Source organism: Dermacentor silvarum, chromosome 1 (assembly GCF_013339745.2).
Source record: "Dermacentor silvarum isolate Dsil-2018 chromosome 1, BIME_Dsil_1.4, whole genome shotgun sequence".
In the NCBI taxonomy this organism is placed as follows: Eukaryota; Metazoa; Arthropoda; class Arachnida; order Ixodida; family Ixodidae; genus Dermacentor; species Dermacentor silvarum.
The window spans coordinates 9,548,079-9,572,169 of record NC_051154.1 but is presented as its reverse complement, the minus strand read 5'-3'; the positions used below and the strand labels follow the sequence as shown (position 1 = coordinate 9,572,169).

General features: G+C 46.7%; 1 protein-coding gene and 1 long non-coding RNA gene across 2 annotated transcripts; one reads left to right on the top strand and one right to left on the bottom strand.

Moving 5' to 3' along the window:
* The first annotated feature begins 568 nt into the window (after positions 1 to 568).
* On the top strand, positions 569 to 11,924 carry LOC125944399 (uncharacterized). Its single transcript, XR_007466202.1, has 4 exons — positions 569 to 844; positions 1,077 to 1,149; positions 1,242 to 1,304; positions 11,736 to 11,924. It is a non-coding gene; the product is annotated as an uncharacterized LOC125944399 (long non-coding RNA).
* A 7,632-nt stretch (positions 11,925 to 19,556) lies between these two features.
* On the bottom strand, positions 19,557 to 23,409 carry LOC125942683 (uncharacterized). Its single transcript, XM_049660945.1, has 4 exons — positions 23,176 to 23,409; positions 22,065 to 22,520; positions 20,854 to 20,973; positions 19,557 to 20,051 (listed from the first exon to the last, which is right to left on the bottom strand). Exons 1-4 carry the CDS (start codon positions 23,407 to 23,409, stop codon positions 19,557 to 19,559), a joined length of 1,305 nt encoding a protein of 434 aa, XP_049516902.1.
* Positions 23,410 to 24,091: the final 682 nt, after the last annotated feature.

Below are 24,091 nucleotides of genomic sequence, written 5' to 3'. Positions count from 1 at the left end.
TATTGTCAAAAAGTGAAGTGCCATGTCGTCAGCGGTGGGTACAGGGTAACTGCACTGCTGCTGCAGTCCCACCTGGGATGGATGTGGTTGCAGTCAACTACTGGCCACGTGCGCTGCAAAGACTCTTTCTTGCGTTTGTTAGAAGCAACGGATTGCTCGGGGCTACCCAGTGTAAAGACTCTTTCCTGCGGTTGTTAAAAGCCATCGCTCGGCGCTAGCCAGTATGTAGGGGCATCACAAAGTAAAAGAAAATAAAACGTAGTTTTCTGACCCTTTACATGTATGAGTGCTTTCCGGCATTCCTGAGTGCTTACACGGTGAGTGCGCGGTAAACCACTTCTGCGCTAGCCGACGGTCACTTCGTCTCGCAGCCTTACCATAGATTAACATATACAAGGATAAGAGAGGACACTTCCGTAGGCCCCTGCGGCTGATTCTAGGGTGCCTCGATGTCAGCGCCGCCTCCCGCCGTACAGGGTGGTGACACCCTTTGACAGGCCCGCGCCGCGCCGCCGCCATATTGTGTCAGAGCGGTTGACACGGACGCACGAGTGCGCGCCTTGTGTTGTAGCGTTGTGTAGTGTTTGCAGTTTCCACAAGGCCGCGGTCATATTTGCTGGGGTGGCTTGTACGTTTCGGTATGTGCAGTGAAGCGTGTGTCACAGTTTTATAGACAGAAAACTCTACCATGCCAGGCTGCTGCGTACCTTTGTGCACCAGCGCAACAGAGAAAGGTCATATAGGTGTCTTCGGTTTCCCCGTGACTCGGAACGCAGAAAAAAAGTAGGAAATTCAAGGGAAACGCGACTGTTGGAAAGCCACGGAAAATTGAAGAATTTTCGAGGTAGGTAACTTCCCTTCTATTTATGTATTGAATTCGCGGTTTAAGCGGCCTTCATGCTTACAATTAATTTTATCGTGAAGTTAGGCAACTTGACAACCTAAGCGGGAGAAAAAGGGGTTCCGGTTTCCCTCTCGTATCCTCGGTGCAATGTTTCCGTACCTACAGTCTCATGACTCAAACATTCAAAACACTTTTTTTTCTTCTTCTTTACCTTCACTTTGATGACGACCAGCTCGAGGGGAGGCGGCAAGATGGTCGTCGGCTTCTTAAATGAAGCTCTCTGCCTACACTCTTCGACTTCAGGCGTAAGTGCGATAGCGCCAGAGGCCCTCTTTTTTGTATGAAGTTTAAAGTGCCACGTCTAGCATCTGACAGTCTGTTTTTTGGTCTTGCACAGCGGCACCCACGCAAAGAAAGAAGCCAGCATTTCGACTTCCCTTAGCTGGTGTTAAAATTCAAGGTAATGTAACCACATCACCACTTCACTCTACAGGAGAACCAGATGCTCAGATGTTTTCTACGGAGAGCCGCGAAGAAGAGTGGTCCTCCCAAGAAAGTATGCACTAGCTCTGCAGCTTTGGAACAAATATCTCCTTTATGTCCGTAAGTGAACTGCGTAAAGCACTTCAAGATGCTGAAAGAAAAAACAACGAACTGAAAGAAAGCCTGACGCAGGCAAGTAGGGAGTTGAAGGCGAGTTCAAAAAAAGCGAGGTAACTGGAGGAGAACGTTTCTTCATTGACCGCGAACCTTAAATTTCTTAATGATGATCAGAAAGCCGCTTCGCAAGAAACTAACAGGAAAGGTTGTGTCTGGAACAGTGAGACCATAAAGAAGGCACTGCAACTAAAGTTTGCATGTGGTTCAACTGGGTATTACTTGCTGTTGGAACAAGGCAACCCATTACCTTCACGACGAATGCTGTGCTGACGACTACAGCATTTTTCTTTCAAGCCTGGCGTCCTCACTGAAATCCTTAGTGTCATGGAAACAAAACTGTCAGCAGTGACCGACATTGAAAAGGACTGCGTTCTTTTCATGGATGAGATAGAAATTAGAAAAGGTGTGGAGCTTGACCGCGGCTGTGACTCCTTCCTTGGCAAGATAACCCTCCCTGAGTGTGATCAGCCTGCCAGTCCATGTACTCGTTTTTATGGTTGGTGGCATCAATTCGCGTTGGAAGCAGGTGATTGCATACCATTATACTGGCTCATTTGTCAAAGGAGGCAAGCTTAAAGACTTTGTTCTTCATTTACTGAAACTTTGGGCGGACATTTCCTTGCGTGCGCTTTGTGTCACTTGTGATATGGGCAGCTGTAATCGCGCAATGTGGAGGAGTCTGAACTTGTCATCTTCTCGTCATTCTGTCACAGTATGCAATATGCTTCATCCGCAGAACAGCAGCAAGTCACTGTTTTTTTATTCCAGACCCATCCCATGTTCTTAAGAACATCAGAGGCCACCTTGTGCACAAAGATGTTATGCATCTGAGTGAACAAATCATTTCAGAATTCTGCTTGCCTAGTAGCGAGGTCCACAATAGATCATTTAGAAACTGTTTTGAAGTGGTACACAGAACAGCTGCGAGTGGTTCCAAATCTGAATAGTGCGCATCTGTCGAATGGACATTTCACAAAAATGAAAGTAGGAATCGCAGTGCAGTTTTTCCGAGAAGCGTCAACAGCCATAAGATATTTCATCAAGTACTGGAAAGCTACCATTGGAAGCAGAAACTACTGCCTGGTTTTTCGACCTCATATTTAAATGGTACACTCTGATGACATCTCGCCACCCAGTTGTCGGTTTGAGTTTTACAAATAAGAGTAAATATGGAGAAGCCATTGAAACACTTCGACTCACAGTAAGAGTAATGGAAGGTTTGGGAATTGGGGTCAAGAAAGTGTGGAAGCCATGTCAAGCAGGCTTAATAATGACAACAACAGTGGTGCTGAAACTACACTCTGTCCTACTGCTTGATTGTGGCTACAAGTTTGTTTTTTGACAGGAAGGTTGACACACGACTGCCTAGAAAACTTATTTTCAGTCGTAAGAATGGTTTCACCGGTGCCAAGTGCATACGGCTTGAAAAATGCTCTAAAAATAGTGCCGGTCAGCCAGTTTCTGAAGGTTTCACATAATTCAAGCTATTAAATTGACGATAGCAGCTACTTGGTAGACTTCTTTGCTAGAGAAATCAAGGAGGTACAAAGCGAAATCACAGAGTCAGTAGCGAGCCATGACATTGGTGAAATAGAACCTTTGAGTGAAGCTGAAAGCGACATCGTGGCCCACTTGGCGGGGCTTTTTGGTTCGTCATTTTGTAAAGACACCAAAGGCTTGCCGTTCGTGTGTGGAAATTCCTCACAACTGATGACATTTCCCAGGAGCATGCTCTTGTTAGCTTGAAAGAATACGTGAAAGACGGCAAGAACCTTGTATACGTAAGCCATGTTGTGTTAAACTTTGTGTCTTCATGTGAAGCTGTGTTCAAAAAATTTTCCGAAGAAAAAAACATTTGCCGTCTAACACAGCCAACCGAGACACTAAGAAGCCTGCTTGAGCACTATGTTTCATCACCATCGGTTGTATGCGCTGAGCACCCAAATGTCATGAAAAAGCTCCTGGAGAGTTTTGTGACGTTGCGGCTCCGCATTTATTTGCACTGGCTGATCCAACCAAATAGCAATGAGGAGGATGGGTATGGCAGCAAGACAGTTGCAGGTGTTAACTTGAACTGAAATTATTTCATCTCTTAAGCAGCACATAAACTTACTCCTGTTGAGTCTATGCACCCAATGTTTGTACGTGTGGCCGCTGAGGCTTCAGCCAGATGAAAGCTTTGTTGAACTGTATAGGATGTCATTTTATATATTCTCTGGCTGCCTTCCTGTGGTTTTATGCAGTTATGCATTAGTAATAAACCTTTCCGTTCTTTTTGAAATATATGTGTGTTGTTCTTGTTCATTTTGGAGTGTCATAACAGAATTTAAGTGTGCTTTCGAGCAAAATATTCATCACTGCTGAGCGTTCGTGCAGGAAGTAATTTAAGAGACCCAAGAATTATCCTAGATGGCTGCATTGATATTAATTTGTCAGTGTGTAAGAAAGTACACCACAGCTTGCATTTATAGCGCACATGTTCTTTTGCGTTGGTACATCTCGCACGCGCAATGTCTCCCTCCAAAATAAATCAGTTATCGCTAACGCTGCCGTGTCTTTTTTTGCCTTGTTTTCTGATATTGCAATTCACGACTTATCTGATCTACAACGTAGTTGAAAACGTCTTGCGGTGGTTACGTCCTTCTGCACCTGTAGTTTGAATGGTAGCTCCATAAACGTTCGGTCTGCGCCACAAGTGCGAACTTTATTTCGAAACATTTCGTGAGATAAGCGAAGGCGCACCGAAAACGATTCGCGGTCTGCGAGGCTCGAAGCTTACTCTGGCACTTGCTTTATTGCAAACGTTCAATTCACCTCTGCTTTTGAGGTGAGATGTAAATATAATGATACATATTCGCGTAAAACCGCAAAAAAACTAACTTTATTTCTAGAATCAGCAAACCCAGATCCTAAATTTGCGGTGTCTGCCGCACCGCTACGTGCGCCGACACAATATGGCAGCGTTGTCGGACGTGTCACCACCATGAATGGAGTAGCGCGGATCGAGGCACCCGAGCTGATTCTAGAGTTACTGTATAGGCTAGGGAGCCAGAGTTGCGCCACTGTTTTCCGCGCGCCGCTCGCTCCGCCTCCAGTGATTCCAGCGCCACTATTCGCCGAGTGCCATCACGTGGTCGAAAATGGTTCCGCTGCGCTGCGGAGTAGCCAACACTTCGCAGGCGACGCCAACACTCCGCGGGTTCCGGCAGGCCAAGCGCACTTGACCTCGGCACTGTTATTATTCTTGCTGCTGTTTCTTCGATGCTGCTGGTCGCGAGACATGTGATCACAAGTGTATTCTCGGGTGAATTGTAGAACCAATGTCATATGACGCACCGACGACTTTTCAGTATGACAGGGTGTTGCGTGCCGAACTGTTGCAACCACACCGAAAATAGTAAGGCATTTTTCGCGGTGCCACTGCGCTGACTCCACTGCCTGCTGCCTGTGGGCCATGACAGGCGGACTCCGAAAAGACATAGAATATGCGATGTAACTGTCACTTCGCTCCATAAGAATGCCGTTCTTGTATTCATATGGATATTACCGCCTGTATCAAGGCTCAATCTGTGCGCATGTCTAGGACAAGTGTTTTTTTTTTTTTCATGTTTGTACCATTTCCACGTTCGGGTGAAGTGTGAAAATTGCTTTGTTTTCTGGCAAGGACTGAAAGTTTATTAAAATAATTGCAGGGTGACGGTAACAGTTAGCAACGTTGTATTATCAAGTGTTGCCGTTTGGCCGGTCTCGTTCACTTCTGATCGTGATCGTGGTTATCGCTTCATTGCTTGTCAACTGTTAGTTGGCTTTTGAACACTGCAATTAGTTAGTCTGCTTTTGTTTTTGTTTAATGGACATCACTGCGTTGGGAACCAGAAATTGCAATAAAATGCACCTTATTGCCTGGCTCGTTGGCAATTTCCAATAGCGGAGTAGCATTAAGGAAAATTGGTGGTCATTCTAATTCGCGTTATCAGCTGGAATCTCAGCATGTGTATAAAAATTCTTAGAAACCACCTGTACTGTGACATTTAACTTAGCCTTGGCACATGGCTATGGCATCGTTTAAGCAAACCAGCTATTCGCATGCTCATGTCAAAACGTTATAAAGATTGTAGTGTGTTGAACAAGCAAAAACTAAAAGCGTGGTTTCTTTTTATCTAACCACGGCACTGCAGAAGTTGCAGAATTTATTGTATCCAGAAGAACTTTACATGTACAATAAATACGTAATGCATGCAGCCTTAGTCAGCGCGTGTGTCGGCTAGATGAGACCCATAACACATATAAATTTGTCCCTGACGTATACTGTATAGTCATGGGCGACTTCCATGCAAAAGTAAGGAAAAATCAGGCTGGTGAGCACGCAATTGGCAACTACGGCATCGATTCTAGGAACACTAGAAGGGAGATGTTGGTAGAATTCGCGGAAAGGAATAGGCTCCGAATAATAAATTTAGTCTTTCTTTCAATTTGAAGAGCGAAATAATTAAATTAGTCAAGAAGAAACAGGCCAACCTAAAAGCAGACCAATCCAGGCTGGTGCTCGCAAACAAATATGCAGCTTTAGAACAGAAAGATGAAGAAAACATAGAGCTAATGAATGAAACCGTAACGAGGCTGATCTCAAAAGCAGCAATTGAAGTCGGAGGTAAGGCACCAAGGCAACAAGTAGGTAAGCTCTCCCAAAGTAACAAAGGGATGTAAAATAAAGAAACGACAAAGCATGAAAGTGTCAAACTCAAGAGATCAGAAAGAGTTCGCTGAACTGTCAAAACTGATCAACAAGAAGAAAGTGAGTGGTATTCGAAATTATAACGTAGAAAAGATTGAGGAAGCAGTAAAATACGGACGCAGCATGAAATCAGCGAGAAGAGAACTTGGCATAGGACAAGGCAAGCTGTATGCAGTGAAAGATCAGCAGGGTAATATCATCAGCAATTTTAATAATAATAATAATAATAATAATAATAATAATAATAATAATAATAATAATAATAATAATAATCCTTTATTTATGAAAATATCACGCACTCAATAACCGGTCAGCCCAAGCCATGAAGGCTTATCGGGCTGTACCCGGCAGTCAGCGACAAGTACTCAAAAAAAAATAAAGCAAGGTTAGCAAGCTATAAACTGAAGCAAGCTACAAAACAAAAGCAAATTACAACACAAAAGGAGGCTACAACACAAAGGCAAAGTACCAAAACAAACGCGAGCTACGAGCAAAAGCAAGCTATAAAACAAATGAACTGAAACAAACCAGGGTACACACCAATCTAGACCGAACGAAACTAATCGAAACTATGGCACGGGCTCCAATGACAACTAAACAGAAGAATAATTGGTTTTAAGGTACAGTTTGAGTGTCCATTTTGATGAGATCGAGTACAGTTCAGTGGCTAAAGAATTAAAAACGTTAGGAACATAATATTTTCTGGTATAATCACCAAAACGGGTATACTCAGCAACAATGGGGATGAATTACCGCAGATGACTGAGGAGCTTAACCGAGAAAATCTAAGAGTGGGGTTGAAGAATAATATGCAGAAGACAAACACAATGTTCAATAGCCTGGCAAGGGAACAAGAATTCAGGATCGCCAGTCAGCCTCTAGAGTGTGTAAAGGAGTACGTTTATCTAGGTCAATTACTCACAAGGGACCCTGATGATGAAAAAGAAATTTACAGAATGATAAAATTGGGTTGGAGTGCATACGGCAGGCATTGCCAAATCCTGACTGGGAGCTTACCACTGTCGTTGAAAATAAAAGTGTACAATCATTGCATTCTGCCGGTGCTAATATATGGGGCAGGAACTTGGAGGTTAACAAAGAAGCTAGAGAACAAGTTAAGGACCGCACAAAGAGCGATGGAACGAGAAATGCTAGGCCTAACGTTAAGAGGCAGGAAGAGAGCGGTGTGGATCAGAGAACAAACAGGGATATCCGATATTCTATTTGACATTAACAGGAAAAAATGGAGCTGGGCAGGCCATGTAATGCGTAGGATGGATAACCCGTGGACCATTAGAGTTACAGGATGTATACCAAGAGAACGGAAGCGCAGTCGAGGACAGCAGAGAACTAGGTGGGTTGATGAAGTTAGGAAATTTGCAGGCGCAAGTTGGAATCAGCTAGCGCAAGACAGGGGTAATTGGAGATCGCAGGGAGAGGCCTTCATCCTGCAGTGGACATACATATAGGCTGCTGCTGTTGATGAAGATGGTTTTGGTTCACGTTCTAGTAGTTCAATTGGCATTTCAATTAGACCTCGATTAGACTATCTGTGTTATATCCTCTTTCATTATGTGGATAACACAGGAGTTGTCGGTCTTCCGTGCTAGTATCTTGCTTTGCGACACCCAGCAGTACTTCTATTTCTTTTCTTTTTTTATCTTTTCAATCGTCTTGCCTAGTAGCATCTTATTTTCAGCACAAAGGTGCTCATTAACGTAGACAGCACTGCTCTCTTCGAAGTCGGCAGTTGTCAACGTTTTCTTTCTTGCGGCCTGGAGGAGCCGACCGACATGTCAATCGTATGTGAACATAGGTTCTCAATGCCTTCCCGAGAGTTAAAAGCTGATTTAAACACATCTTGCTGCACGTCGTCGCTCTCTTTGTTCTATTTCTTCATTCAATCAACCATGGTGCGCAATTCACCAAGGACATGGCCTTTGTACCCATAGCTTTACGCAAGATGCTCACTCCGACTCTGATAAGGGGGTCTTCTGTACTCCATCTCAAAAGTAACTTGCAGCACTGCCGAAAGTACGAAGTCTACACGTGCAATATCCTTGCACAGCACAATATAGTTCCGGGTGTAACTGTCTCATTAATTGCCGAATCAGAGAGTTTTAGTTTCACTTGATACATCACACGTTACAGCAATACGTGACATGTCAGGCGGTTTGCGCATGCACGTCGTATATTGCGAATTATTGTGGTGGTGTACGCCGGTAACCGCAATAGCCACCCTAACCATGATTATGTATAGCAACATGGCAGCGCCGATACAGCCCAGACCACTCACTTCGATTTGAATGCATGAGTGTTGCTAGCCCTGATAGCAGGAAATCAATGGTAGAATTTGCCATCGCTTTGCCACATCTAACGCTAAGGGCAAAGCATTAGGTATGTTTTGTCGTTATTATTGAGATCAGTTGCTCGCTCTGACACTGCTAGCACTACAGAGGCGGCGCAGAGCCTTAAAAAGGGGTTTGATTTCCAGTCAGGCAGATGACGCAACAGTATTAGCACTGGCGATGCGTTGACGATGTGGAACCGTATAAAGGCCTAATTGTTCACTGCACGATTAATTTGCTACTCCGCTCTATAGTACGGAACTCGACCATGGTGGCGTGAGCAAATTCCAAATAGACGCCAAGCAGACGATGCGGCGCGGTTGAAAATTCATAGGGGCGTTCACCCTTACTACTGGCCACGACCTCCTCTATAAACTTCCGACCTGCTCATGCCGACGCTCCCCCTGACGCCAGATATGCTTTTGCTTGTCTTGTTTTTTTTTTTATTTCGCCTAACTGCCGCCGCATGCCGTGGCGCCACCACTTACCCCTATCACTTCGCAATCAGTGCTGTGGCCGCATGTGCTCCGCGTGGTCAGCTTCTTCGGTTGGTGTGGTAGGCGCTTGCCTTTGTGACATTCGGAGTTGATCATGTGTCACTTAGCGACTGCATAGTCAACAACAGCATTAGGGTACGGTAGCAGTAACACCGTTTCCCGGAAATGGTGTACTGTTGCGTCGCTATCTGCAAGTCGAGCCGGCGGCGGTCAAGAATCGCGACTGGGGGATATCGTTCCGCGAGTTTCCCTGTGACATGTAAAAATTAGTGAAAAAAAAGGATGATGGATATAATGTGGCGGACAGACAGCCAAAATGCATGTCCTTTTCAAAATGGAAATCTGATGAAAAGGAAAAGTTTCTCTGCGCAAGGTTTTTATGGGTAGAGTATCAAAATTAGTCGTACTAAATCATTTAAGCTTGGCTGTTCGTATACACAACATTCCCATGGATCAGCATAGTGCTCGCAAGAGCTACAGTTTCTCTCCTGACGCTTTTATTTGAAGCATATTCTTAAGACGATGCAGCAGAAGCAATGATGAACGCGCGGGAGCAGTGCCGATGCGATATCGCGGCAATGCCAGTGAAGCTCGCGCGGTGGCCGTAACCGTGAGAACTAACCGTGTTAGGGATCATTTCAAAAATATTGTAGGCGCGAATAGTCAATGTAGCAACGTAGCGGTACGCCGACAGTTATGTTGCACACTTTCATCCTTAGAAGGTCGCTATTACTATAGGCCCCGACGCGTAAAGCACGATCGTTCCTTCCGCTCGCTTTTATTTTCCCGTGTGGCCAGCATGATAAAGGTAATCTTGAAACGCGAGCTTATGCAGAGGGAATTAATAGGTCATAAAGATAAACGACTTAGGCGAATGACCGTGTACGTCGTTTATATATATGTTCTGTTCATTCGCGCTGCAGAAACTCGGGTTTCTATATCAATGTACCAACTAGTCCATGCACGAATTACCCCATGGGCTAGTTGTATCAACTAGTGAATGGATGTTGGCAGCAGCCAACGAGGCGGCGCTGCACGAAATGAAGCAAGGAAATGAATATAAGGATTGCATTCTCCATGCCATGCGCTGTATATTTTTGTTTGTTTGTTTGTTTGTTTGTTTGTTTGTTTGTTTGTTTGTTTGTTTGTTTGTTTGTTTGTTTGTTTGTTTGTTTGTTTGTTTGTTTGTTTGTTTGTTTGTTTGTTTGTTTGTTTGTTTGTTTGTTTGTTTGTTTGTTTGTTTGTTTGTTTGTTTGTTTGTTTGTTTGTTTGTTTGTTTGTTGTTGTTACCTACGCGTTCGATCCCGCTGCAAAATCGCTCGTGCAACTGGGTCAGGTAGTCAACATTATTTCGGAGCCCTCTACTACGGTCCTTCTCATGGCCAGACAGTTGCTTTGAGACGTTAAACTCCGTGAATCCGTCAATCTACGCGTTAGAAACACGAAAAACAAACAGAATAACGTGCACAGCAGTGCGCCAGGACCGAAGTGGGCTACGTCGCATCGTCTGCTGTGGGGGTTAGTTCAGGCGGCACCTGGCGGCACTTTCGGTCTCTACGCATTGGCTAAGAAGACTGCAAGGATCTGCTGAGAAGGCGTACAGATAATGTGAAGCACCGCTGTCGCATTCATGTGAACGCAGTTTATGGTTACGACACCGAAACATTTGCAGCGGCAGTCCACTACCCGTGGAGCCTGTATCGACAAAATGTCAAGCAGACACTTAGCAGATGACGAGGCACGGATGAACATATCTTTAGGTGCATTCGGCATTCCTAATGGCTAAGGAGTCCGGCAGCTTTCACAGTGCTGTAAGAAACTATTGAGATAGAGCATAGTATCCAGTGGGCAGTTTTCACTGGTTCTTGTAGGTTTGTTCGTTGGATTACGTTGGCTTCAACTGGTAGCAGTGGCTCGGCTCGATTCCAGAATTTTTGTGTAAAGACAGATTCACCAGATGTCGGCAATAGTGCTGCTGCTCCCGTTGTGACATAACGAGCAGCACACACAAGGTGAACAGTCAAAATAATACGCTTCATTTATAACTATTTGCGTAAAAAAAACGGCAAAGCTTGCACTAGGCTGTGTCTCGATATTGCGTCATAACCTAAGAGATACCTGGCAGATACCAAGCTCAATTCAGGCATAGCCAAGGCTGAACCTAGCTGCTACCTAGTTCAACCTAGCTACTACCAGGAGACGCAATCGATCTGCCAGCTTCGTTGTGTCCCGAGCTTTGCGCGGCCTAGTGCAAGCTTTGCCTCCCCATTACGACGACAGAAGTGAAATTGCACGCTGGAATGATTAGCGGCCATGCAGCCAGCTATGGAAGAAAACGAACGACGACGACGAACGCGGGAGCAGTGGCACGAGCGCGTGCCGAGCACGAGTACGAGCGCTAACCGAGGGGCGCCAACGAGCCAGCTGCGGAAGAAGACGACGACGCTCGAGCCAATGCTGATGATGATAGTTTCGTGAAACGCGCACTTTTTACGGCTGGCTTGAACAGCTTCGCTGTTAAAACTGCACAACCATCAGCCGCGGCATTTGATGCACGTGACTCACCCCTTCCGCCTCCCTCCCAAAGTGTCCATTCAAATTGCACCTAAATGGGCTGATCTAAACGTTCGTTGGAATTGCCCTTTAAACAGCCACGCAGGCAGCCGTCGAAGAAGAGGAAGGAGCAGTTATGCAGGACGGCCGGCGGGAGACCGCGGACCGTGGCGGCGAGGAGCACCGCTGCGGCGCGAAGCCCGAGAAGAAGAGGGCCGCAGTGACGCCACTGGTCGGTCTGCGCGAGTCCAGCCGAGGCGCCGTCGGCATAGACCTGAGGCAGGCCGCCAGGTAGGTGCATCGACATTCACAACGGCGGGATGCCCTTTCAATTGTAATAACTGCGTTTAGTACAGCCCCAGATACAAGGATCACGTTTCCGAGAGATTTTGGGGGTCGGCGTCGTACACGTCGTATGGTGTCACCAAGAACAATGCATGCGCTTGGGCGACGCTCGCTCGACGCCGAAGTCCGTCCATGCCACCGATGACCGAAGTAGATAGCAAAGCATGAAATACGTTGGGAACTTGTTCGGAAGAGCATGTACGGTGAGCGCAAACAGCCGCGCTTTTTTTTTTTCGTACAGGGTGATCGTCACCTAACAAGGGAACAAAAATGCAAGCCGTATAGATAATAGCCAGAATGATGCCCACGTAAGCAATTTGTTTTTCTTATTGTGGTGTCTGCATTCGACTAACTCTAATCGGCACATACGTTTCTTTAAAAGGACATTTCTGCATCTGTCGTCATCTGACCATCTATAACACCGCATATAGAGTGAGTCAATATTATTAGAAGGAAAATCCAGCTCATGCACATCACTTTTGCAATTCGTCCAGTTCGTACGGTCTTCCACTCTCTCCTGCGTGTGTTTTCAGCATGTATTGCGCAGTGAAGTCCGCCATTTTATCGCAGCATGCAACAACACATATTCCCCAAAGGCTTGTCATCTAGTGCGATCAAGAAAGGAGTGCAGGATTTACTGCCTCGGAGAACGGTATGCTGTAGCATATGAGTACACGAGACTGCCGTCTGGGGTATGCCGTCACTTAAGCGTCTGGCATCTCTCACATGGGAGTCCTTGACGGAATTGATGGAAGTTTCCTCTGCCATTTTAAGTAGTTTTTTATATAATCTCAGCATTTTCATTTATACCATGCTCCTTTTTGTTTCCAATTAGACGGTGCAGCAATCACGGTAGCAGTACAATAATACATTTCGTCTTCAATCACGTGTTTGCTCAATTCGAACGCAAACCCAATTTTTCTAGTGAGATCCACGAAAAACGCAACTGACTCGAACGGAACATGTGCCCTTTGTCTCGCGCGCCGAAATGCGTTGTTCTCGCTTGCACAAGTCATGTGCAAGAGGCGCATTTTTGCATTCGAAACTCTCACATTGGCTCGGTCGGGGGAAACTATTCCGCACATTTAACGTCTCCTTCTAGCGCGCCATAGGATGACTCGCTTGGTTCTCCTAATTACTGCCAACAGCAGTCATAAAACCTCGGCCTTCTGGATACGTTTAGAGAATGCCATTTGAAATTTAACACCACTGATACTCCCGAAGAATAGTGAGAGCTGCGAAGTAACAGGCAGAACTGCTAGAAACAAGAAGGACGATACCCGGCAATCTGATAGAGCATATTAGGCATCAGCACAGGCGTCGTCCGCAGCCCGTACAATGGCTGCACGGCATGCGATTGCATCAAACACCGAGTGCATCAACTGAAGCCCGTAAACGACATGCTGCTGCCAGCCATAACTGTAGAGGAAAAAGGACAAAGGCTTCGATGGCCAACCTGCTTCTCAACGACATTTGATGGCGGCTGCATATAAATAGTTCACTAAGCATTTCATTGAGGACCCATTCAGCGTTGCGTGCAGAGTGAGTTACCGATTCGGGTCACACAAGCTATTGTTCACCTTGACATTCTGTGCTGGTTTCTGCGCAATTTTAGGGGCGAAGCTCCTTAGGGTGTGGGTCTGTCCCTCCTCTGTAGTATGTAGTAGCTAGTAGTAGTAGTAGTAGGTAGCCACGTCTACTTTTATGAGAAAAAAATTTCCCAAAGTTGTATCCGTAGCGCGGAATCGAACCAGGGACCCCTCGCTTCTGAACGCGTGGCGCTAACCACTACGCCACGAAGCGCACATGGACAGACGCACCACGATGGCAATAAATACCCAACATTAACGAAAGACTGCGCGTTTCTAACACGTTTGTGCTAGCGCGTTACGGCCCGTGTAAGACGCTGGTGTAAGACGCTGTGGCCTCTCCGCCTTACCCCCGTATTCATAAACGCTGATGGCGTCGGCAAACGCGGTGCACGTTCCGGCATGTGTAAACGGCTGCGTAAGATGCTGTGGCCTCTCCCCCTTACTAGAGAGTACTGCACGTTTCTAACGCGTTTGTGCTAGCGTCCCCTTAATCGGGAGATGGTGCAATTATAATGAAGGGCGCTGTTATAAAATAGGAATGACGTCACATATGGCGCGTGTCATTGGTGGAAGTCAATCGTTCGATTTAGTGCGGCGAGACTGGGCGAATTACACGGAAGATTCACGGTTTACCGATGATTCCCTCCGGAACTTCGCCCACTCATCATCATTCACCCCGTGGGTATGCGGTGTTTTTTTACGTCACATTCTGCCGTGTCTTCAAACCAAAGTGTTGATAACTAGTGTCCCCAGTCAAGCTAAAACCACGCACGTCAAAATCCGCCCAGCAAACAATTTTCTCAGCCACACGCTGGTCATTGAAATCTAACAGTCCCGTGCGGGGTGCACCACGGCCGAATCGCCCTCCCACGTGGCGGTGACTCGTGCGGTGAGTAACAATGGCAGCTTTTAAATACTGCGTTGAATTGAGAAAAAGAACATTTGAAGCCTATTATTTCGCACACACAGCTGAATGAAGTAGAACAATTATTGTTTACTGCAGGTTGTTTTTATGGCCCGCTTTTATTGCCTCTCGTCACCATTTTGCGTGCATTGACTACTTTGTTGCATGATGGGTCGCGAAGCGCCCTGCTGGCTTCTGTCTTGCAGGATGGGTCACCAATGCTCAGTGCTCAAACTCACTTGATTGGCCACGTTGTGGTCGTGGTTGGCTGACAAAATGTCATTGTACGCGCAAGCTGAGATGCCCGTCTGTCGAAACGGCGAGATTATTTTTGTCGCCGCTAGGGAAGCGAGAGCCGGAGGAGGGCTGCAGGTGTAGACGCAGTGCTTGCTGTGCATGTTCGCGGTGTCTGTTGTGTAGCAATAGGCGCTTTCCCTGTGGCACACCAGGCGTTACACCCTCGAGATCAATGTAGTGTGCGCGCCCTTTCTGTTTGTGCTTCGACGTCGCGGGGCTCGCTGTGCATGTTCGCGGCGTCCATAGGCTTGCGCGCGACCCGCACGTCACTGTAACTTTTTTTAAATCCTTTGCATTTTCCTTCTTATACCTTGCGGCTGCAGTCTTGCCGTTCGAGGAGACAGTGCAAATCACTCATCTGTGCAAACCTGTCCCGGAGAAAGTGCAAGCAGGGGCGGCCCGGAGTAACCAGGGGTATTATACACTGATAACAAACGCCAACGCAAACTAAATGAAGTTGAAGCACGTACCATGTGCCGAGCTCAAACCTATTCGACATGCAGTGCATTATAAGGCGAGCGCATGCTGGAGCATTTCGCCCGCACAGCGGTGTTCAGCGTACGCAAAGCATTGCTTGGAACGCGAGGACACATGCGCTTGCTGTGCCAAGTCGGGCGTCACAGGTGCCAATAAGTACTTCGTAATGGACGGGTTCTCTTCAGTATGTCTGAAAGACTGGCTTGTGACGCAAGTGATCTGCAGAAGTTTACGTTCATCCAAGTGTTTCACGGGGGAAATATGTCCAAAGTCATTTTGTGGTCTAACTGCTAAGCGGCCCAGCTTTGGGCCCACCAGCTCATTGTAACGCCACCTTGGGGTACAGTGCATTTTGCCTTGATGATTGCGTATATTTTATCAGGTACTAATTGATTTCCATGATCATAACTATGTTCGACGTGCTCAACATGTGTCAGTCGTGGGGCATGCAGGTAGCAGCAATAGGGAATACGGGTATCAAATGCAATCTGACATCAATCATAGGGAAAATGTAGTATGCAGAAATGTATTTACTACAAAGTGACATGCAAACGCCAGAAGCATTGCACAAGTAGTTAAACTATTAACTCACTTTGTTTAATTACAGGAACAACCTCCAGCTGTGCTGTCATTTCACATCAATGTTCACAAATGCTACTCAGAAACACTTCAGTACACAAAAAAATGTCACAGTTTCGCCCTAAGGGCGAAGCAATGATTGCGATAGCAACACAGCAATGTCAAACGAAGTAAGGCCTTGGTAGCAATATGAATTGTAGTAAACATGAGCTCTTCAAGTAAGCAGGTGTGCTCCGGAGTAAGTAGACCGACATGAAGAGAGACTCGATGACCACGAGAAGGCGCGTGTGAAACGGTGGTGTTGATGAGAAGCGCTTACCGTGGGCAGCGCGTGCGAAGGGACACACACCTGTAGTGCTGCACTGCCGATCTGGGCAGCATTGCATGTGTAGCGTGCGTTGGAAAATGTGGCCCGACTATTACTAACTGAATGAACAAGCGTGGTGTGAGCGCGCACAAACAAACATGAATAGATCACACTGAATGACTGCAGACAACGACTGTCAAAGCGCTGGCAGCGAGCGCATACGCCGCGCAGCGGGCGAAGGTACGTGCGGTCTATTGCTTCAGCGGAAACTGAGCGGCGAATGCACGGCGCATAAAGGTCAGAGCCGTGTGGAGATAAAGAGACGGTGCGGTCGAACGAACGACGAGCGCGGTTGTTGGCAGCGTAGAAGTGCGACCCCCCCCCCCCCCCCGCTCCCTCCGGCGCTGGCTTCCCGCTTCCTTGCTTGCGCGTGGGAGAGATAAGAGACTGTGCGGACGAGCGACGAGCGCGGTTGTTGGCAGAGAAGTGCCTCCCCCCCCCCCCCCCGCTGCTCCCTCCGGCGCTGGCTTTCCGCTTCCTTGCTTGCGCGTGGGAGATTCGAGTGCGGTCGCTCTCCGTGATAGCGCGCGTCCCCGCACGCTTCCGCTGGGGCATATGGCGCGCGGCGAAGATTTTATCTATACGGAACCTCACGGCGACGGCGACGGCGACGCCGATGGCAGAAATCCGGTTGAAGTGTCCATATAATTGCTATCGCAATAAAAATAGGGGCAGCTTCACACTAGGGGTGCGAAGATTGAGCGAACAGCGAAGCTGGTGGCCCTTCCCAAGCTTTAACTTGACTTTTCTATTAGCTTTAACTTGGCCTTTCTATTAGATTGGCTTTTCTAGGCTTTAGTTGGCGGTGCTGGGGAAACTCGGGATCGGTGCGAAGTCATCGGAATCTATCTTGAGTGGCAGCGCGGCGCTTTTCGCGCCGCTCCTCCCCTTTGGGCGTGACGATCTTCTTCGGACGACCCATGTGCTCGGCGCAAACTCACGAGGCAAAGTGTGTCTCCGCGCCTCGGTGACGCGGAGCTACATACTCTGGAGTGACGTCATTGCCTAGATTCGCCCCCGCGCTTCTGTGGGGACAAGCTAGGCTGAGCTACGGCGGAGGAGCCAGCGGCGCTGCTGCGGAGGTTAGGCAAGGCGTCGATAGGTGGCTCTGTGGCGGGAGCGGAGAAGAATGCAAAGAATGGAAACAACAAAGGACCATGGATATTTGCAAGAATGAGAACAAAGAAATTAGAAAGGAAAATCTGTTTCGATAACACAAAGGGCAGTGCCCTGCTATTTGAGGCTCGAGCCGGTTGCCTAAGGAACAAAACATACCGGAAGAAATATTCGGAACTAGTTGAGGCATGTGTATGCTGCAGTAAAGATCCGGGGACCACTCAGCACATCCTAATGGAATGCGACGGGATTCACCCAGCAAGAACCATAGGTAACGTACAACTTCCAGAAGCGCTTGGGCTTAAAGTGGAAGGAAACATCAACCGATCAGCCGTAGAGATAAGCAAGAGACGAGTAGAGTACTGGTAGGAAAAAAGCAGGGAAGAGATAGATGCGACCTGATCTCTTAAAATCATAGGTAGCGGTACAAGGTAAATTTTCATTTTATTCATTTCATTTCATTTATTTTACCCTCAGGGCCAATTGGCATTACAGAGGCGAGTGGGTTGTTATACAAAGAAAATAGTTGAACAAAAAAACAGTCAGTACAGTTAATTCTTACAAATGAAGCTAGTAATTACACAATGCACACAGAAATAAGTGAACAAAAAAAGCAATCAGTACAGTTCGTACAAATAAAGGTCTTAGTTATACAATGTTAGCGAATGCATCATGGAACATGTGATTATCGTTAATACTAACAATGTCAGCGGGAAGTTTGTTCCATTCTTTTGACGTACGAGGCAAAAATGAGTTCAAGAAGGTTTTTGTGTTGCATGATGGAATACCTACTTTGTGATGATGATCGATGCGGCGGGATATGTACTGTGGGCGAAGGAGTAGTTGGTCATGTAGGAAAGAATGGTGATACAACTTGTGAAACAGTGTTAAATGAGAAACTTTTCTGCGAGATGCTAAACAAGGAAGTGCTAGGGAAGTTTTCATGGCGGAGATGCTCGCAGTTCTGTCATAATTAGATAATATAAAACGAACGGAGTTATTCTGGACGAGTTCAATGGAAGTTACTAGATTGTCATAGCTTAGGTCCCACACGGCTGTAGCATATTCCAGTTTAAGGCGTATTAGTGTCTTATAAAGCTGCAACTTTAGGCCAGATGGAGCAGTAGAAAAGTTACGACGTAAGTAGCCAAGCATGCGGTTAGCATTGTTAATGTACTCAATATGTAGCGACCAAGTTAGATTAGTCGTGATGTGAACTCGTAGGTACTTGTAACAGTTAACAGAATCCAAAGGAATGTTATTAAGATAATAAAGAGGACAGCTAGTGGAAGTTCTAGATACACGCATGACTTTGCACTTTTTAATATTTAGGTCCATTAACCATTTTGCACACCAGTTAGATATAGCATGAAGGTCAGATTGCAATGCCTTAGTGTCGTCATCGTTAGTAATTTCCCGAAAAATGACACAGTCATCAGCAAAGAGATTAATGTTAGATGATATAACTGATGAGAGGTCGTTAATATAAATGAGAAATAACAGGGGGCCTAAGACAGAACCTTGCGGAACGCCGGAATAAACTTCGCAAAAAGAAGTATGGCCGTTTGCAGCAACAAATTGCGATCTCTTAGTGAGGAAACATGCAATCCACTTTAAGACGCTACTGTCAAGATTTAGTTGGTGCAGCTTGAAAAATAAGTCTGTGGCAAACCTTATCAAATGCTTTTGAAAAGTCGAGGAAAATGCAGTCGGCAAGCGATGATTTATCAAGAATCTGATGTAAGTGATTCGTAAAGGATATTAACTGTGTTTCACATGAATAAGTTTTCCGGAAGCCATGCTGTGCTGACGTGAAAAATTAATTAGATTCTAAAAAACTGACTAGATTAGTAAAAATTATGTGCTTGAGCAGTTTACAACAAATACTAATTAAAGAAATAGGGCCCTAATTAGTTGAGCAGTTTTTATTACCAGATTTATGCAGTGGAACGACCTTCCCAATTTTCCATTGTCTAGGAAGTGTAGATGTATCCTTGGCACCTGAGTAAGACGGCACACACAATGGATGGGCATCAAAACTGGCTTGTCTCTGTATTAAGTGCTCTTTTATAGCATCTTGCGAGAGGGTGCCGCATGCGCCGAAGTGGTTAGGGGAAAGAAGGACGCGCTCGCTATCAGCTCGTCTGCTTCCGTGATAGCCAAGTATGATACATCGCCTTTCCCTTAACGAGAAAGCAAAAAGAAAGGCAGAACTTTATGACCACAAAGTAAGAAAGAATAGCTAGGAGACTTGACAAAAATTAGCTTCGTATTGCAGCCGTTGGGGCTTGTTGCGCTGACGGGTCGACCTGCGGGGCTCTGCTTCCGACGCCCCCACTTTGGGGACGACCTGTCTGTTGGCTTGCGGATGACCAATGAACCCGGGTGCACTTTGGCCTTGTTCTGGAAGCTCCCGTCTTTCATTTTGTAGGCTACCATTTTCAGCGTTGCTGTTGTCGTCATCTTCGTCTATCCTGCGGTATTTTTCCTGCATTTGAAGCAAGTGTTGTCTGTTACGCCTTAGAAGCCTTCCATCCTCTGTCTCCACGATATGGGACCGGGGAGCCACTTCTTGAAGCACTCTTGCCTTATGTGACCAGTTGTCGTCCAGTATTCGCACCGTGTCTCCTTGCTGCAAAGGGTGCAACGTTTTGCCCTTGGCCGGCTGTTGATGCTGGTGTATTGGGCAACCCAGCTCAGTGCTGTATTCCGGAACGTTTGTGCGTAGGCGTCGTCCCTGTACCAGTTGGGCAGGTGAATGGCCATCCTCTAGAACAGACACACGATAAGACAAGAGTCCTAACCAAAAATCGTCGCACGATTCAGTGGTCTTTTTCATGATGCGCTTAACTATCTGTACGCCCTTTTCAGCCAGTCTATTTGATCTCGGAAATCGCGGGCTTGATGTAATGTGCTCAAAATCATATCGACTTGCGAAGTCGGCAAACTCTTTGGATGCAAATTGAGGCCCATTATCTGTAAATACTTGCACAGGGATCCCGTAGCGCGCGAATATCGCGGATGTTTTTTGTACCACCTCACGGGCCGTCATTGTAGACAATTTTTCCCACTTCAGGAAAATTGGAGTGCGCATCGAACACTACTATGTTCTCTTCCCCGGCAAAATTAAATATGTCGATACCTACTCTGTACCACGGCATACTGGGTGTCGGGCGCAAAATAAGGGGCTCAGACTGCTGCTTGTACGCATATTTTTGGCATGCGTTGCATGAACGAATCATTGATCCAATGCTACTGTCTAGCCCGGGCTAAAAAATAAGTGCACGCGCTCTTGCCTTGCACTTATTCATTCCCAGATGACCTGCGTGCACCTTTGTTAGCATTTCGCTTCTCATGAACTTGGGTATAACAATTTTGCTTCCTTTAAGCAGTATCCTGTCAATGACAGATAACACAGCCGCAAACGGACGTAATTCCCCTTCAACCGCTGTTCCACGCGACAGTTGATGCATTACAGTACTCAGATAGGGATCCGATAGTGTCTCGTCCTGAAGGCGACGTTTTGTCGATGGGGTTACCATGCACGAGACGACACGAACTGCATGAACCTCGATGTCCTCCGTTGCTTCCGGGTTTGGTGAAAGGGTGGACGCACGGGAGAGCATGTCAGCCAGGAGCAGATCCTTTCCAGTAACGAACTGCAAGTCATAAACTTATTTTAGAAGGCGAACAAAGAAACGCTGTAGTCTGGGTGGCATTTCTCCGATGCATTTTTTTGCGATGGCCAACAACGGTCGGTGGTCCGTCTCTATGGGGATCTTGCAGCCATAAGTAAACTGGTGGAATTTTTCACAGGCGAACACTATGCCAAACGTTTCTTTCTCGATTTGCGAATATCGCGTTTTGCTATCAGTTAGCGTTCGCGAGGCGTACATGACTGGGCGCCATTCATTCTGGTGTTTTTGCAATAGCGATGTGCCAATGCCGATGGCTGACGCGTCTGCCGAAATCTTTGTTTCTTTAGTTTTATCCGAAAAAAAGCCAGGAGCGGCGGAGATGTTAATGCCTCGCAGACGTTTTGCCACTCGCGCTCATGGGCTGTGGTCCACTCAAAAACAGTATCGTCCTTGACGAGGCTTCCTAGCAGCGCCGTTTTATCGCTTAAGCTGGGAACATACTTTCGAAAGTAGTTAACAACACCCATCATTCTTCTCGCAGCATTTTTTGTCTTCCGGCGCGGGCATGGCTCGGACGCCTTCAATCAATTCGGGGCTTGGGCGCACGCCGCCTTCATTGATTATGTCACCTAGAAATTTTATCTCCTTCATACGAAACACATTTTTCAGGATTAAACGCGAGTCCTGCTTTTTCTGCCTTTTCTAGCGTGGCACGCAAACGTTGGTCATGCTGGGTTTTGTCAGTACCCCAAATGAGGACGTCGTCGACGTAAACGCGTACTCCTGGGATACTTTCAAAGATCTCAGTCAGTGTCTTTTGAAAGACCTCACTGGCAGACGAAATGCCGAACGGTAGCCTTAGGAACCGATATCTCCCGAAGGGAGTGGCGAACGTGCAGACGCGCGATGTAGCTTCATCAAGGGGTATGTGGTGAAAACCCGAGTTGGCATCCAGTCGCGAAAAAAAATCGAGCCCCTGGCAGCTCACTTTCTATATCTTCGCGGGTAGGCATCGGGTAGTGCTGACGTAATATATCTTTGTTTACTTCTCTAGGGTCCATGCATACTCGGAGAGTGCCATCTCTTTTTCGTACCACAACCAGGGGACTTACCCATTCGGTGGGTTCTTCAACTTTTACGATGATGGACGCTTTCTCCATGCGTGCCAGCTCGTCACGCAATGGTTGCTTCAGTGTCAAAGGTACTTTCCGAGCAGGTTGTACGACTGGAACCGCGTCTGGTCGCAAAACCATCTTGTACTTTCTTTGCACGCAGCCCGTTCCGCGAAACAGATGCGCAAATTCTGTTTCTATCCCTGCTTCACCACTTCGCTTGACTGAGTCGATATTTGCTGGGACAATGCCGAACTCGATGCATGTGCTCAGGCCAATGATTGCTTGGCGTCCTTTCTTGACGATAAAGAAGGCAGTATCTCTCGTTGTACCGTTCATCTCTAGTGCTTTAGTGGCAACACCGAGATGCTTGATCTCGGAACCGTTGTAGGTAAAGCAGTTGTAGGCAGTCAGCACTGCTGCGCTCTGGCGCAACGCGTTCACTTTCGAGATGCGCTGAAAGATATTAAGCGGAATCAAGTTGGCCTGGGAACCTGTATCGACTTTCAGTTCTATCTCGTGACCAGAGACCCTGCCACGCACTATCCAGTCTTTTCCTGGTTTTGTGCTTATGCCACAGATGCTGACGTCAAGAACATCAAAGCTATCTTCATGATCTTCCTGAATGCCGTGAACTTGCGGGTTCTTGCAGCACGATGAAAAGTGATTCTTTTTACATGCGTAGCAGGTTTTTCCGTAGGCTGGGCATTGCCATGGCGCGTGCACCCGACCACAGTGCTTGCACCGGCCTTTCTGTTCTTTGCCGCGTTCATATCGGCGAGAGTAGTCCACTTGCATGCGCTCGGTGGCCCATGCAGCATTTTGTTGTGCCGCGGCTTCAGCAGCTTTGCACGTTTTCGACTTTTTGTAGAGTCAAGGTTTTGTCCCGCAATATTTTCTCTCGGACAATCTTGTTATTAGTCCCGAATACAATCTGGTCCCTAATGAGCGACTCTTCAAGGGTCCCGAAATTGCAAAGTTTGGCTTTCGTCTTCAGATCACGTGCAAACCTCTCGAATTGCTCTCCCTCATCTTGAAGTCGCATACCGAAAACATGACGTTCGTAAACCTCGTTCCCTTGCGCAATACAGTATGCGTCAAACTTCCGCACTAGTGTCTCGTAGTCATCCTTGAGCTCACTTTCGGCGAATGTGAAGTTGTTATAGACCTCAAGCGCTTCGTCACCCGCGGCGCTCAGGAGGATGGCCGCCTTGACCGCTTCTGTCTTGGGATGGTCTGTCGAGGTAGTCGTCAGGAATAGGTCCAGTCTTTTGTTGAAGAGTTCCCAGTTCCTTCTGACGTTGCCGGTCAACTGTAGTGGGTAGGGTAGTTTTAAGGCGCCCATGGCTTGCTTCCTGCCGCGCGGCTGCGGACACTTCTGACACCATGTATCGTTGGCGCCTGAGTAAGACGACACACACAGTGGATGGGCATCAAAACTGGCTTGTCTCTTTATTAAGTGCTCTTTTAAAGCATCGTGCGAGAGGGTGCCGCATGCGCCGAAGTGGTTAGGGGAAAGAAGGATGCGCTCGCTATCAGCTCGTCTGCTTCCGTGATAGCAAAGTGTGATACAGTAGATATATCCAGTGAATGTTGGAAAATTTTTGTTAGTATAATGGAACTGTAAGCACTAGTATTTTTCAAAAATTTTGTGTTAATACCGTCATAGCCAGGAGCAGAATCCTTCTTTGTGTGCTTCAATCAGTCGTACGGCACCAAGTGGTTCAACAATCACTGGTGACATAGGTAAATAATTGTGTGAGCTCACAGTAGGTAATTCATTATGGCTATCCAAAGAAAAATTTTTAATGAAAGATTCGTTAAGAACAGTGGCGCAATGGTTTTCACTAATCTGTTTACCGGATGAGTCAATCAAGGAAATATGGTTGTCAGATGGTGGGTTAATGACTCGCCAAAATTTTTTTGCGTTAATTTGTAACATAGACGGCAAAACGTTAGTCAGAAAGTTATCTTTAGCGGATTTAAGCGCACCTATGTAGATGGTCGATGCATATTTGTAAGCAGCC

Coding starts and splice junctions, on each gene's coding strand:
- LOC125942683 (XM_049660945.1), bottom strand. CDS start 23,409: ATGGGCGCCTTAAAACTACCCTACCCACTACAGTTGACCGGCAACGTC. Junction 22,521..23,175: donor AGGATGACTACGAGACACTA/GTGCGGAAGTTT, acceptor AATATCTTTCAG/CGCATCTCGAAAGTGAACGC. Junction 20,974..22,064: donor TTGAAGAACCCACCGAATGG/GTAAGTCCCCTG, acceptor TATGACTTGCAG/TTCGTTACTGGAAAGGATCT.